The sequence below is a fragment of the Rhincodon typus genome, chromosome 20, assembly GCF_021869965.1.
Source record: "Rhincodon typus isolate 14 chromosome 20, sRhiTyp1.1, whole genome shotgun sequence".
Taxonomy (NCBI): Eukaryota; Metazoa; Chordata; class Chondrichthyes; order Orectolobiformes; family Rhincodontidae; genus Rhincodon; species Rhincodon typus.
Genome location: NC_063351.1, coordinates 41,748,557 through 41,763,018, shown reverse-complemented (window position 1 = coordinate 41,763,018; position 14,462 = coordinate 41,748,557). Strand labels below are relative to the sequence as shown.

Genomic DNA, 14,462 nt, shown 5'->3' with positions numbered 1-14,462 from the left:
GAGCTCTCCAATTAGTCCTACTCCCCGCCTTTTTTTTTCCTAGACCCCTCTAAATTCTCCCTTTTCTAGCATTTACCCTTTTCGAAAGTTCTAATTGAATCTGTTTTCACTGCCTGAACAGGCAGGATTCCAGATCACAACAATTTGTTGTGTGAACATATTTCTCCTGATTACCTCCTTTTTCCAATGATTATATACCTATGGTCACTGATCACCAATCCTCTTACCTGTGCAAACATTTTCGCCCTGTCAATTGTCAGTAAAAACCCATCTGGTTCACTAGTGTCCTTTAGGGAAGGAAACTGGCATCCTTACCTAGTCTGGCCTATATGTGGCTCCAGACCCACAGCGATGTGGTTGACTCATAACTGTTCTCTGGGTAATTAGGGATGGGCAGTAAATGCTACCTGGCCAACAAAGCCCTCATTCTGTGAACGAATAAAAAAAAATCTACTGTGGGTATTATATTGCCCACCTGCGGGCTAATGGGGTCAAAATGATCAGTTCAAGACTGGGTATGCATAAGGCACTGTGGGCTATCAGTAACAGCAGCAGAATTGTATTCAACCACAATCTGTAACCTCATAGTCTGGCATATCCCCTGCTCCCCCATTACCATCAGGTCAGGGATCAATCCTGGTTCAGTGAAAACTGTATACCAGGAGCACCACAACTATCTATAAATGAGGTCTTAATCTGGCGAAGCTACAACACAGGACACTGTGCATTCCAAACAGAGGAAGCAGATGGATTAGACAGAAGTAAGTTATTGCATCAACAGATCAGATCTAAGCTCTGCAGTCTGGCCATACGTGAATGGTGATAGACAATGAACAACTAATAGGAAAAGGAGACTCCAAAAATATCCCCATGCTGAACAATGGGGACATCAAGCACATCACAGCAAAACACAAGGCCACAGTCAGCATCCATCTCGGCCTCCTCCTCAGGTCTGCAGCATCACGCATGCAGGTCTTCAGTCAAAATGATTCACCCCATGTGATATCAAGAAATGGTTGGAGGCACTGGATACTGCAAAGGCTGTAGGCCCTGACAACGTTCTGTCTTTGGTACTGAAGACTTGTGCTCCAGAACTTGCCATGCCTCTAGCCAAGCTGTTCTAGTACAGTTATAACATTGGCATCAATGTGAGAATGTGGAATATTGCCCAGGTATGTCCTATACACAAAAAGCAGGTTAAGTCCGACCTGATATTTTAATGCCCCATCAGTCCCCTCTCGATCATCAGTGATGGAAGACGTCATTGACAGCTCTATCAAGCAGTACTTGCTGAGCAAATGCCTGATCACTGACACACAGTAGTGGGGTAGGGGAGGGGGTTCAGGTGGCTGGGGGAAGGGTTAAAGAGGAGATAGTATTTGAGGGGAAAGGTGTGTGTGCCACTGATGGGAACAGGGGATCTGCAAAGGCAGTCACCTCTGCCCTAGTTCAAAATAAGCCCTTATTCAAAATCAGCCCTTGAAGCTGAACCCATGAAGATTCCCACATGCTAAGGGCCCCTGAGTGAAATGCTGACCCTCCTCTGAGCATGAATTGTCCATGAATGTAACACCTATCAGCAACTCCTAGTCCCAGCAACAATGCAGACAGGTTGCAGCAACAAAGCAGGGAGCCTGCCTAATTCTACACCAAGAATTCATTACTTCTTCACACCATTGATTTGGAGGAATTAGAAGACTTTCTTCTCCAGAACTTCCATTCAGTCAGAAGTCACAGTTCTGTTCCTGGCCCAGCATCTCCCCTGCTACCACCCACACCCCCGAAAGCTCAGTGGGCCTGACACTGCCTGGAACCCAGCACACCCTGTCCCCCACCAACTCAAGCTCAACAGTCCCACTCCAACCCTCAGACTCTTTATAGTGCAGAAGGAGGCCATTCCGTGTCTCCAAATGAGCATCATGACTTTTCACACAGTGTGGAAACAGGCCATTTGGCCCAACAAGTCCACACCGAATCTCCGAAGATCATCCCACCCAGAATCACGCCCTTATCCTATCTCTGTAACCGTGAATTTCCGATGCTAATCCACCTAGCCTGCACATCTTTGGAGGAAACCGGAGCACCCAGTGGAAACCCACACAGATATGGGGAGAATGTGCAAATTCCAGACAGACAGTCGCCCGAGGGTGGAATCGAATCTGGGTCCCTGGTGCTGTGAGGCAGCAGTGCTAACCCCTGAGCCACCATGCTGCCCAAATTAGTGCCATTGTCTTGACTTTACCCCACACCTCTGCACATTGTTCGTATTTAAATAATGATCCAAAAACCCCTTGAATCCCTGAATTGAACCTGCCTCGACCACACTTCCAACCAGTGCACTCCCTAACCACTCACTCTGTGTACTACTTACTGTAAGGTTTTCCTTACCTCTCATTTGCTTCATTTGCAAATTATTTTAAATCTGGGCCCTTGATCCTTTCACAAGCGGGAACAGCTTCTCCCTATCTACTCTGAGCAAACTGTGCATCATTTATAAAACTTCTACCAAATCTCCTCAATCTTCTTCTCCCTAAGGAGAACAATCCCAACCTCTTCAGTCTATCCTCTGAGATAAAGTTCCTCATCCCTGGAACCAATCATGTAAATCACATCTGCACTTTCTCCAATGCACCCACATCTTTCCTATAATGTGGCACCCACATCTGTACACAGTACTCCAGCTGAGTTCTATTTTCTACAAGCTTAACATCAGCTTCCTGCTCTTGTACTCTATGCCTCTATTAATAAAGCCGAGGACATTGTATGCTTCATTAACTGCTCTCTCCACTTGTCCTGCCACCTTCAATGATCTGTGTACATATATAAACTCGGGTCCCTCTGTTCTTGTACATGGTTTAGACTAGTATGCCCTATTTTATATTGACTTTTGATGTTCTTCTGACTAAAGTGCACCACCTCACTCTTCTCTGCATTGAAACCCATCGGCCACCTATCCACGCACTCCACCAACTAGTCTATGTCCCTTTGGAGTTTTACACTGACCTTCTCGCAGTTTATAATGTTCCCAAATTTCATATAATCTGCAAACTTGGAAATTGTCCCTTGTATATCAAGATCTAGACCCTTAGTATGTATCAGGAAAAGCAAGAATCCCTTTACTGACCTCTGGGGAACTCCACTGCAAACTTTCCTCCAGCCCAATCAAATATCCATTGACCATTACTCTCTGTTACCTATCACTCAGCCAATTTTGTATCCATATTGATGCTGTCCCTTTTATTCCATAAGCTGTCACTTTCAGCAAAGTCTGTTGTTTGGCTCTGTATCAAACACCTTCTGGAAGTCCATGTGCACCATGACAACAGCATTAATGAGTTTCTGTTACTGCTTCAAAAAACTCCAGCAAGTTAATTAAACATGATTTCCCCTTTAGAAATCCATGGCTCTTCTTAAACAAGCCATCTTTGTCCATATGACTATCTATAATTCTATCCTGAATAATTATGTCTCAAAGTTTCCCTGCTACTAAGGTTAAACTGACTGGTCCAAAATTCCTGGGATTATCCTTCCCACCTATTTTGATGAAGGACATAATATTTGCAATGTTTCATTTTTTTGGTCCCTCCCCAGAGTCTAGGGAAGACTGAAAGATTGTGGTCAGTGCCCCTGAAATTTCCATTCTCATTTCCTTCAATATCCTTGGATCTATCTCATCTGGGCCTAGTGCCTTGTCAACTTTAAATACCAACTGTGCGTCCCATGGTTCCTCCTAATTGATTTTGTACACTTCTAGTGATAGAGTTCCCTCCCCTGTCACCATGGCCTGAAATGCATCTGCCTTCTTGGTAAAGATAGAACCAAGTTCAGTGGTGTCACCTCCAACCCGAGCATAGAGAGCACCCCTATAGCCCTGATTATTGTTCCCTTATAACCCTATGCATCAGGCTCTGAGTCTTAGTGACAGTATACAATCTCTATGTCTGGGGGAGCTTTCCGTCAAGTACTTTCTTTGAGAAACAACCACATTAAAGGCCTTTTGGAAACTACTTGACCCCTGTACTTGTGCCTGGTTGACTCAGTTCTACACAAGAGTGATCAGCTCAGAATTTCTGCTGAGAATATAGCGTCTGGCAAGAATCATTGCCATTCCAAAACCCAGAAAAGTCTTCACACTGGTAGCCAGCTATTGACCAATTTCACTTATTTCTGTATCCTTTAAGGCCTTTGAACATCTCATGCCACAGCACGTCTCTGGGAGTAGAGACCGTCCCCAGTGTTGACCAGTCCTATCTCCCATAAGGACTAATTGAGTTCTGGTACTTAGACTAAATGCCTTCCAAAAGAACTGAAATACAGGCGCAGTGCTAGTGGACCTCCCAGCTGCCAATGGTACACTATGGCACACCAGCAACAGGATGGAGAGCGTTGGGACAGTTGTCAAACCTCTTCTGCACTACAGATGGTTTATAGTGTGCCTTGGATGAGGGGGAGGTACATGGAGAAGATTGGCCAGTGGATTGCCATTGGCCTCAACACAAGTCCCAATACTGCTCAACAATTGAGCTGCTAAAACCCATGGCCTGCAAACTCATCTACTCTTGATGCGATGCTCCATCTATCTGTACCCTGGACCAGATCATTAATGACGATGTTACAAAGTTAATGGATGACTGCAGTACATGGTATCTCCCAGTGACTGCCTGAAAAACCATAGCCAGTGTATTTCAGCTCCGCAATGCCAGTGCTAGAAACAGAATTGCCCATCTTTGCGTGATCAGGGAGTAAAATGTGATCCAATCCAACATACATTGGAGAAATTCTAAACAGGACTTTGTCCTTTCTGGAATATGTGAAGGAAACAGCAGCAAATGTCAAAACCAGAAAGAAAATTGTTGGATCTACATGGGGCACTGCTGTGACTACACAGCACACTTCAACACTTAGAGTCATACAGTCATACAGCTGTACAGCATGGAAACAGATCCTTCGGTCCAACTCATCCATGCTGACCAGATATCCTAAATTAATCTAGTCCCATTTGCCAGCATTTTACCCATATCCCTCTAAACCCTTCCTATTCATATACCCATCCAGATGCCTTTTAAATGTTGTAATTGTACCAACCTCCACTATCTCCTCTGCCAGCTCATTCCATAAACGCCCCACCCTCTGTGTGAAAAAGTTGTCCCTTAGGTCCCTTTTAAATCTTTCCCCTCTCACCTTAAACCTATGCTCTCTAGTTTTGGACTCCCCTATCCTGGGGAAAAGACCTTGGCTGTTAACCCTCTATAAGGTCACTCCTCAGCTTTCGATGCTCCAGGGAAAATAGCCCCAGCCTATTCAGCGTCTCCCTATAGCTCAAACCCAGACTGTATAGCTGAGTACTGCACACCTCTCTGTCAGAGGTTATCATGCACACATCTTGTTGACATCCCTTCCTGGCTTCCTGTCCTCGCAAACATCAGCAGCCCCCCTCACCCCTGCCAACTTCTGCAGACAAAAGAAACGTGCAATCCAGCTGAATGACTGAAGCCATCTATGCTGCCCCTTTTTTACCCAGTCCATGTACAGTTGTCACTTACTATCTGCTTTCCATCTCACTGCCCCATGTGGAGCAATCTTCCTGAGCAAGACTCCACCAGCTGATATCCTTCGGATCAAGCAATAGGAAACACGGGAAGCCACGCACAACTTCCTTGCAACAAACCCCCACCTGTCAGGCTTTGAACTACCACCATGAGAGTGGTTCTTGGTAAACAGGCTCAGGATAAGTCCAGAGGTCCTGAGCAGCCACCCTCTACTGTTGGAGCCTCAGTATAAACACCTTATACAGTGTGTGGAGAGACAGAAACAATCCTTCACATGACTGTAGGATTGTCCTCTCAACAAAGTGAGTGCTGAACAAATCACGTTGAACTCAGCAAATGAAGAGGCTATCATTTGGCTCCAGAGATTTGTATTCATTAAATAAAGTAAATACTCACCCGCTTATTTTTCCATTCAACATTGTAATTTATGTTGGCGAAATCTGAGTCGTGTTATTGCAATTAATAACTTGATGAATAAAATATATCCTCTTCATCTCCACCAACCATTTCAATTATATTGATAAGTGTCTCCTTTGGTGATTGATTCACCTGCCAGTTCTAGTGTAAAAGAAATTCTGAACTTTTGGCATCCTGTTTATTATCTAGTGTTTGGTAATATTTCCCTCAAGAACCTGATGAACTTGCTAAGAAGAAGTCCAAGTGTATGATTTCATTAGAAAGGCAGTTATCTGTAACTGACCTCTGTCCATCAATGCATCAATGCTTTGGTCATAACAGAGGACAAAGAATTCAGTACAGAAACATGAATGGTCTTCATTGATGTTGCACAGTAAGTTTGAATTTTAAGGACAGTACCTGAGACCATCTTTCTCAGGATGTGCTTCCACTAATCCGTTCTCCTGGGAGACCTGGTGTATTTAATTTGAACTCTCAACAAGCAGAACAGCATGGCCTCTCTGAACCTGAACTCTTTCTAATGATCAGTGACTTAATGTTCCTCTAAGACAAACCCTTGTCATGCTGTAAATTTAAATTAGATTCCATTCTTGCCCAGCTTAGTACAATAGCTGATTATAGAAGAACATTGTGACAGACTGGGACATCATGCAATCATACTGTCTGCATGTACTGTGCTCCCATCACTCAATTCCTTGGTTTCTTTTAAATTCTTCCTTTCTCTTCTGATAAATAGGTTTGAGAGGGTAAATAGTGAAAATTTGATTCCATTGACTGGTGAATTGGAACCATGAGAGCATATACTGAGGGACAAGCAGGTAACAATGAATGAGGAGTTTAACAATCACTCAGTGGTGTATTAGAACATGGAATCCTTTTCAAGTGGCTACTAAAGCTGTAAAGTCATCTAAATGGGAACTAATGAAATTTTGTAACAATTGTTTTTAGAAGGATCTGGGGAAAAGGCAAAGAAAGACGTTTAAAGTAGTTAGATATAACTGAAGAGCTAGTATTTAATATGATGGATTGAATGTTGTGAATGATGGAGCTTGCTGTGCACAGGTTAGCAGTCACATTCACTAAATATATGAATTAAGCTACATAAAATATTTCTTTGGCTGTAAAGCATTTTGAAACACCCTGAGGTTGTAAATATTGCTATTTAAATGCAAGCTTTTCTTTCTTTCTGTCATGAGTAACCTGCCCCCAGGAGATACAGATGATGGTTCCACAATGCTTTCTGCTCCTCAGCCTATGTTCCTTCAAGTCAGTGTTTTGGCGGCTCCTATTAGAGTTTCATCAAACAACAGGGGGAAGGGGGGAGCTGATGGCATAGTTGTAAGTCTGTGGACCAGTAAACGAGTATGCCAGGCAAATGCTCTAAGGACCTGGGTTTGAGTCTCACCATGGCAGATGGTGAAATTTGTATTCATTAAAACAAAATAGCTAGAATTAAAACTGGCCCAATATAACTATGTAATCACTTCTGATTAAAAAGGATGGCACGGTGGCTCAGTGGTTAGCACTGCTGCCTCACTGTTGCCGCCCTCGGGCAACTTAGTGAAGTTTGCACATTCTCCCCCTGTCTGCGTGGGTTTCCTCCAGGTGCCCAGGTTTCCTCCCACAGCCCAAAGATGTGCAGGCTAGATGGACTGGCCATGATAAATTGCCAATGATGCGCAGGCTAGCGGATTAGTGATGAGAAATGCAGGGTTACAGGGACAGGGTAGGGGTCTGGGTGGGATGCTCTTCAGAGGGTCGGTGTGGACTCGATAGACCAAATGGCCTATTTTCACATTGTAGGGATTCTATAATTCAACTGGTTCACTAATTCCTTTCAGGGAAGTAAATCTGTCAGCCTTACCTGGTTTGGTCTGCATGCAATTCCAGACCCACAGTAATGTGGCTGACTCTGAACTGCCCTCTGGGCAATTAGAAATGGCCGATGAATGCTGGACTAGTAAGCTGTGCACTAATCTCACAAACAAATAAAAATAAATTCTTAATTATTGCTGCAATTCCCATGTGGCCACATGTCTTCATGACAAATCATTGCCATTCAATCCCACTGTCTGCAATCTCACTCTGACTTTGTGATTTACCACATGTTCTCCCTACCTGAGCATGGGTTTTAATGACAACTATATAGTGTTGAAGGAAGGGTAAAAATAGTTACAGAGTCAAGAGAAAGCCATTCATTTTATTGTCCCTATACTGACTCTCTGTTAGAGCAATTCAGCCACTCCTACTCTCCCACCATTACCCTGTAGCCTTGAAAATCATTTCTCTCACGTGCTTGCCAAATTTCATTTTGTAAACCACAGTTGAACCTGCCTCCACGACACTCCCAGGCAGCGTGTTCCCGACCCTATCCATTCACAGTATAAAAAAGGTGCTTCTTCAAGTCGCCGCTGGATTCTTTTGCTACGGATCAAAAGCTCCTATATCACTACTTTATAGTCACTGCACCATGCTGGGATTCTCAAGAAGGTGAATGTCCTGGGAACTTGGGAGTCACAGCTGATATAACCAGCAGTGTGGGACGTAGAGAGGACGAGGTGTGTACTGGAAGGGGTAATTGACGATTAGCAGGGACAATGAATACAATAGCATCAATGAAATTAGGAAGAGATATGAGAGGGTGCAATGAAGACTCAATGATCTGATCATTTCACTCTCCCTGCGGGTTTGTGAAGCAAGTTGAAAGATCAATTCTCCCTTGAAGTCATGGTGGCTCCATCAAAGACATACTTAAAGCAGAGGGGAGTATGTAGACAGTAGCTGTGGCTCAGTACATTAATCCTTTAAACAGTATTTAAGGATTAAATTGTGAGGTTACATGCAATAGGCTAGTCAAATGAATATTTCATGTTGTGTAAAAGCAAATGCTGTATCACACAGTGCCTGTCTCATCATTGCGACCTCTTTTAAACCAAGCATTTTTAAACACCCCCCTAATGTTTAATGTTATGCCTCGGCTGACAACAATCTTTGTTCTGGCGTAGCCGGCCTGATTTCAGGCAAGATCAGGATCTGAGCTAATAATGTAGGTTGACTGGCCACTATAGTGCCTAGAGCACTGATTAAGTTGCTCTTCTCTCGATGAGGCTCTTCAAAGTAACAGGTCCCCCGGCTCAAGTTCAACCAAGGCGCTCAAAATCATGGAGAGAAATAAATAAAAACAAGGATTCTCTGATGTTCCCAGCCAAGAATGCACCATCAACATGAACAAAACCGGTTAAATAGACGATTAGTTTTACTATGGTTTATGAGACCTTGATGTGCAAAAGGATTTACTAGCACATCTATTTACACATTAACAGCAGTCACACATCAAAGGTAATCCATTGGATGCATAATCTTTTGATTTGTGGCGCTGTATAAATGCACCTGCTGTTTGAAGGCACATGCAGAAGCCATGAGGCCATGGCAGAAGAAGCGGCAACTTTTACCAGGGTGGGGGGAGGTACATAGAACAGAGAACATTACAGCGTAGTACAGGCCCTTCGGCCCTCAATGTTGCGCTGACCTGTGAAACCAATCTGAAGCCCATCTAACCTAAACTATTCCATTATCATCCATATGTTTATCCAATGACCTTTTAAATGCCCTTAAAGTTGGCAAGTCTACTACTGTTGCGGGCAGGGCATTCCACGCCCTTACTACTCTCTGAGTAAAGAACCTACCTCTGACATCTGTCCTATATCTATCACCCCTCAATTTAAAGCTATGTCCCCTCGTGCTAGCCATCACCATCCGAGGAAAAAGGTTCTCACTGTCCACCCTATCTAATCCTCTGATCATCTTGTATGTCTCTATTAAGTCACTTCTTAACCTTCTTCTCTCTAACGAAAACAGCCTCAAGTCCCTCAGCCTTTCCTCATAAGACCTTCCCTCCATACCAGGCAACATCCTGGTAAATCTCCTCTGCACCCTTTCCAATGCTTCCACATCCTTCCTATAATGCGGTGACCAGAACTGTATGCAATACTCCAAGTGCGGCCGCACCAGAGCTTTGTACAGCTGCAACAAGACCTCATGGCTCCAAAACTCAATCCCTCTACCAATAAAACCTAACACACCGTACGCCTTCTTAACAACCCTAGCAACATGGGTGGCAACTTTCAGGGATCTATGCACATGGACACCGAGATCTCTCTGCTCATCCACACTACCAAGAATCTTACCATTAGCCCAGTACTCTGTATTCCTGTTACTCCTTCCAAAGTGAATCACCTCACACTTTTCCGCATTAAACTCTATTTGCCACCTCTCAGCCCTCTCAGTAGACAAGAATCTACTCGCTGAGAATCATTTCTACCCTAAAAAGGGGATGGAGAAGGTTGGGGATTTCTGATTCCCCAGAAACAGGTAATTGAACACCAGTATTACAGGAAGAGTCTCCGATCTTATACATTGTCTCCATACCTTTCTTCATTACGCTCTGTCTACTAATTTGTAAAAAGAGTAAGGTTCAACAGTATTTAATGAGGGGCTTTAAAATAATGAAAGGATTAGATTCAGTTCAAAGGGAAAATCTATTCAAACCATATAGCTTAGGGAAAGCTTAGAGCCAGGTTAAGTACAGCAATGCTATAATGACTAGATGATCTGTTGTAGTGATATTAGTTGCAGGATAAATATTAGGATGGCAGAGAGAATTCCCAGGAGAATTTCTATATCTAACTGAAGCGGTAGAGGACACATTGTCATCCAAAAGATGGCATCTCTGACAGTGCAGCACTCCCTCAGTAGCGCAATGAAAGTATCCGTTGAATAGGTTGTTATATTGATGGCTGGTTTGCAATGCAGGGATACCAGCAGTGGGGGTTCCATTCTTTCATTGACTGAGGTTACAACGAAAGACTCTCTTGCTCAACCAGTCCCTTCACTTTAGGGCTGGTGACCCTCAGGTTAAACCATCACCAGTTGTCACTGTCTAATAAGAGAGCAGACCTATGTCCTGATAGGACTATGGCTGCACCTAGACTGGAATTATGCTCAAACCCATTACTTTTGGGGGTTTGAACCCAATTCCAGTTTACATAAAAGACTCATTGAACACATGATGCTGCCAACTCTTGGTAAATAGATGTTGGTCTCCAATAACTTATTCATTCACTCAAGACTACAAAATGTTGTGAGAGTAATTGAACATGGGATTAACAGGGCAAAACCCGACGTTCATTTTAACTAGTATACACACACACACACACACAGTGCACTGATCAGCAATTTACCTTACAGTCTGATACCCAACCTCAGGGACAATACCAGTCCACCACCACCTTACTACAACTTGCACTGGGCTCAGCCAATACTGGATTTCCACAATATAACCCCTAAGCCCATCCCAGCTTTAAACCGTCTGAACGAAGGGGAAAAAAAACACCTTTTCGGTTTTGAAGACATACAGGGCAATATCAGGCAGGTTACCATTGCAAAAAAAAATCTATTCCATTGAGTGCGACTGAAGGAGAAACGAGGGTTGCCAACTCTAGTTGGTTGTATTCCTGGAGATTTTATCACGTGATCTCTCACCAGCCCCTATCCCATCCAATTAAACAGCTTTTCTTACCCATCTCCAATTTTTTTAACAAAAAAAACAAAAGTGTTCAACAAAAGAGATTTATGTTTTCAAGTCACTGCTGATTATTTCTGCTCCCAGTTTATGGTTTAAAGAAACACATCCCTGTCCTGGAAATGAATCCTTAAATCCTGGTGACTCCAGAACAGTCCTGCGTATCCAGAGGTAATGTTGACTTAGTATGGTACCCTACAACCTGGCAGCTGAGGTGATACCTACATCCTAATGTGAACCACAGCACCGTATCGTTCGTTGGCATTAACGGGATGGGGGATAAAAAGCTTTGCAGCTATTCCATTGTACATCCCAAATCTCCAGCATCCAGCCCCCACCCCCAGCCCCACCGACTCACCAAATCCCCCACAAAAATCAAATTTTTCCGAATCCCAACTCGAACTCATAGGGAACACAGGCAAGCTCTGACAAGTGTTCTGTTCAAATCAAGGCGCAATTATGACTAATGGTCCAATTTGAATTTACTATAAACCTAGGACAGCAAATAAACAAGAGAGAGAGATAATCCAGATAACTACACGAGGAAAGGACAAGCGAGCAAGACACTGGACTAGGATCCAGCATGCAATCATTCCAAAATGCATCTCAAACAATTCCCAAATTCAGGCAGAAAGCAGAGCCGTTACATCCTACCCAGCGTGTGTGCGTGTATGGTTTATTTTCTGTTTGTGGTGTCTGACCCTACCTGCCAGCTGATCATATCCATCCATGTCCCTCTGCTCCGGGTTCGAGACACCACACTTCTTGCTTTTCCCTTTCATGATCCCGTCACTTCAGGAGACATTGAGGAGGAGGAGGAGGAAGCGGGGCGGGGGAAGCGAAATTGAGAAATAACAAGTCAATATTTTGGGGAGACAAACAGGGAGAAAGAGGTATAGAGAGAAGAAAAGCTGCTGATTTATTACCTTCCAGTGATGATCCCTCCGGATGGAGAATTTAATGTTTGCTGGGGATAGACTGGTTTCCAAACGAAACCAATGTTCAGGGTCGCTTGGCTGAATGGAAGTGCTGTCGTAGCTGGACTATTTCCTGGGGTTCCTCTCCCCCCACCACCCCCTTTCTCCAGGTACGATAGATCCCGACTGGTGTCTCTTGGAGTTACTGAGCCCAGCTCCTCACAAACAGACTGTGTCTGTTCCAGCTTTCTCCCACCCTCACCCTACAAGATGCTCGCTCAGCTCCGGCAAAGCCAGAGGCTTTTTTTTTTATTTTGCGATTCTCTGTTTGGAATTGCTGCTGGATCTTTCATTCAAAATAGACGTTTGTGACAAAAGAAAAGACATTGCCAAATTCCTGGTTTGACTGTCCCGAAGCGTCACTAAGTCCCCGCTGCACAACATCTGTGAGTGTTTTAATTCTACGATCGTTGCCTTCTTAACAGCTTTCGCCTATTGATAACACACCCCCCTCCCGGTTGTTCTGTGGAAGAAGCTCTCCCTGTTTATTTGACAGCCGGTGACTCTGTCTCTCTCTCTTTACACGGGATTGCTGGACAACTAAACAAACACCTGGGCAGGGTAACGTGTGGCAAATTCACCCATAGACATAATAGACAGAAAGAAATAATCACATACTGAGACAGGGAGAGTGTGTGAGCGACACGCAGCAGGGAGAGAATCAGGGTTCAAGCAGAGAGAGAGAGAGACTGTGCTGAAGACGGGCTAAGAAACATGCAAATAGCAGATACACACGTAAACGGCACACAGTGCTCTGCACAGACGACTAGGAGTTCACACATAAACACACAGTTAAAGTCTGTCCATGTAAACACTGACAGACAGCAGGAAAGGCAAAGGGAGTACTGGCAGAGCTAGTGGTTAGAAAGAGACACAGCGAACACAAAAAGTACAGTGTGACAGTGAAGGATAAGAGTTGAAACACAGTAATAGAAAAGAGCAGGGATTTCCAAACCACATCAGTTGGGATCCTTAGCAAGGTCACAAGTTGAAAAGTTTGGGGTGTTGAGCTCAGAGCATCAATGGCTGCCATGTATCCCCATCCCTCCCCTCAATCTCACAGATATTCCGTCCTCTGCCCCCTGCTCTCAGAGATCTTCCCAACACCTCATCCTGCTCTCATTGAATGTCACAGAGAGATTGTGACAATTTCTAAGCCTTGAAATAGGGTCACATTGGGAAAGGTTTGGGAAGTGCTGGCAAAGGGAATGAGGAATCCATGGGATAATGGAAAGCAGAGAAGTCCTAGGGACAATGTAAAGTTAAGTCAGAAGATGCATCATTGTCTTCAACTCAATGAGAGGAAGTAGAGAGGAACAGAAGTTGTGGTAGAATATGATGGGAACTTGTTCAGCAATGTTCAGGATATCTGGCCCTGTCAACAAAGTGGAAATCACCAAGGAAATTAAGCATGAACCACCAAAGTTAAGAGATGTGTAACACAGGAAGCAGGATCTTCAACATACCCTTATACTGGTCACATTGATACATTGTGATTCTATGACATGGAGTGAATAGGAAAGGAGCTTGGATTATTGGGAGTACATAGAGTGGGATTGATTGGGAATGTGCTCACCCATTGAGAATTTATGTAGAAAATGGGAGAGAACGGGAAAGTGTATGGCCAATTGGGATCCTTTGGAACAGGAGTGGTTGGGAAGGGATTTGGGCCATTTGAACTCCATTGAGTGAAATTAACTGGGAAGTAGTTTGGAAGTAGTTTGAAATTCTATAGAATGGGAATGATTGGGAAGGTTTTTATCCCATTGGGTTTCTTAGCATGGGAGTCAATGGGTAACAATTGATGTATTGGAGTTCTAGTGACTAAGATTTCTAAGATTAAAATTATGTGGAGTGGCACTTTTGATTAATCATTGTCACAAAATAAACTGGACAATGATTGATCTAATTAGGATCGAGAATTTTCTGTCCTAGGGA

At 43.8% G+C, this 14,462-nt stretch overlaps 1 protein-coding gene across 1 annotated transcript in view; it reads right to left on the bottom strand.

Annotated features, from left to right (window-relative positions):
* The window catches only part of LOC109937767 (Kv channel-interacting protein 2-like), a 287,621-nt gene extending 274,558 nt beyond the window's left edge, over positions 1–13,063 (bottom strand). Inside the window, exons 1-2 of the mRNA XM_048608774.1 lie at positions 12,474–13,063; positions 12,254–12,339 (exon numbers count right to left, since the gene is read on the bottom strand). Of these exons, the coding sequence (XP_048464731.1) occupies positions 12,254–12,329 (76 nt within the window). The 5' untranslated portion in view covers positions 12,330–12,339; positions 12,474–13,063. The remainder of the gene's footprint in view (positions 1–12,253; positions 12,340–12,473) is intronic.
* Positions 13,064–14,462: the final 1,399 nt, after the last annotated feature.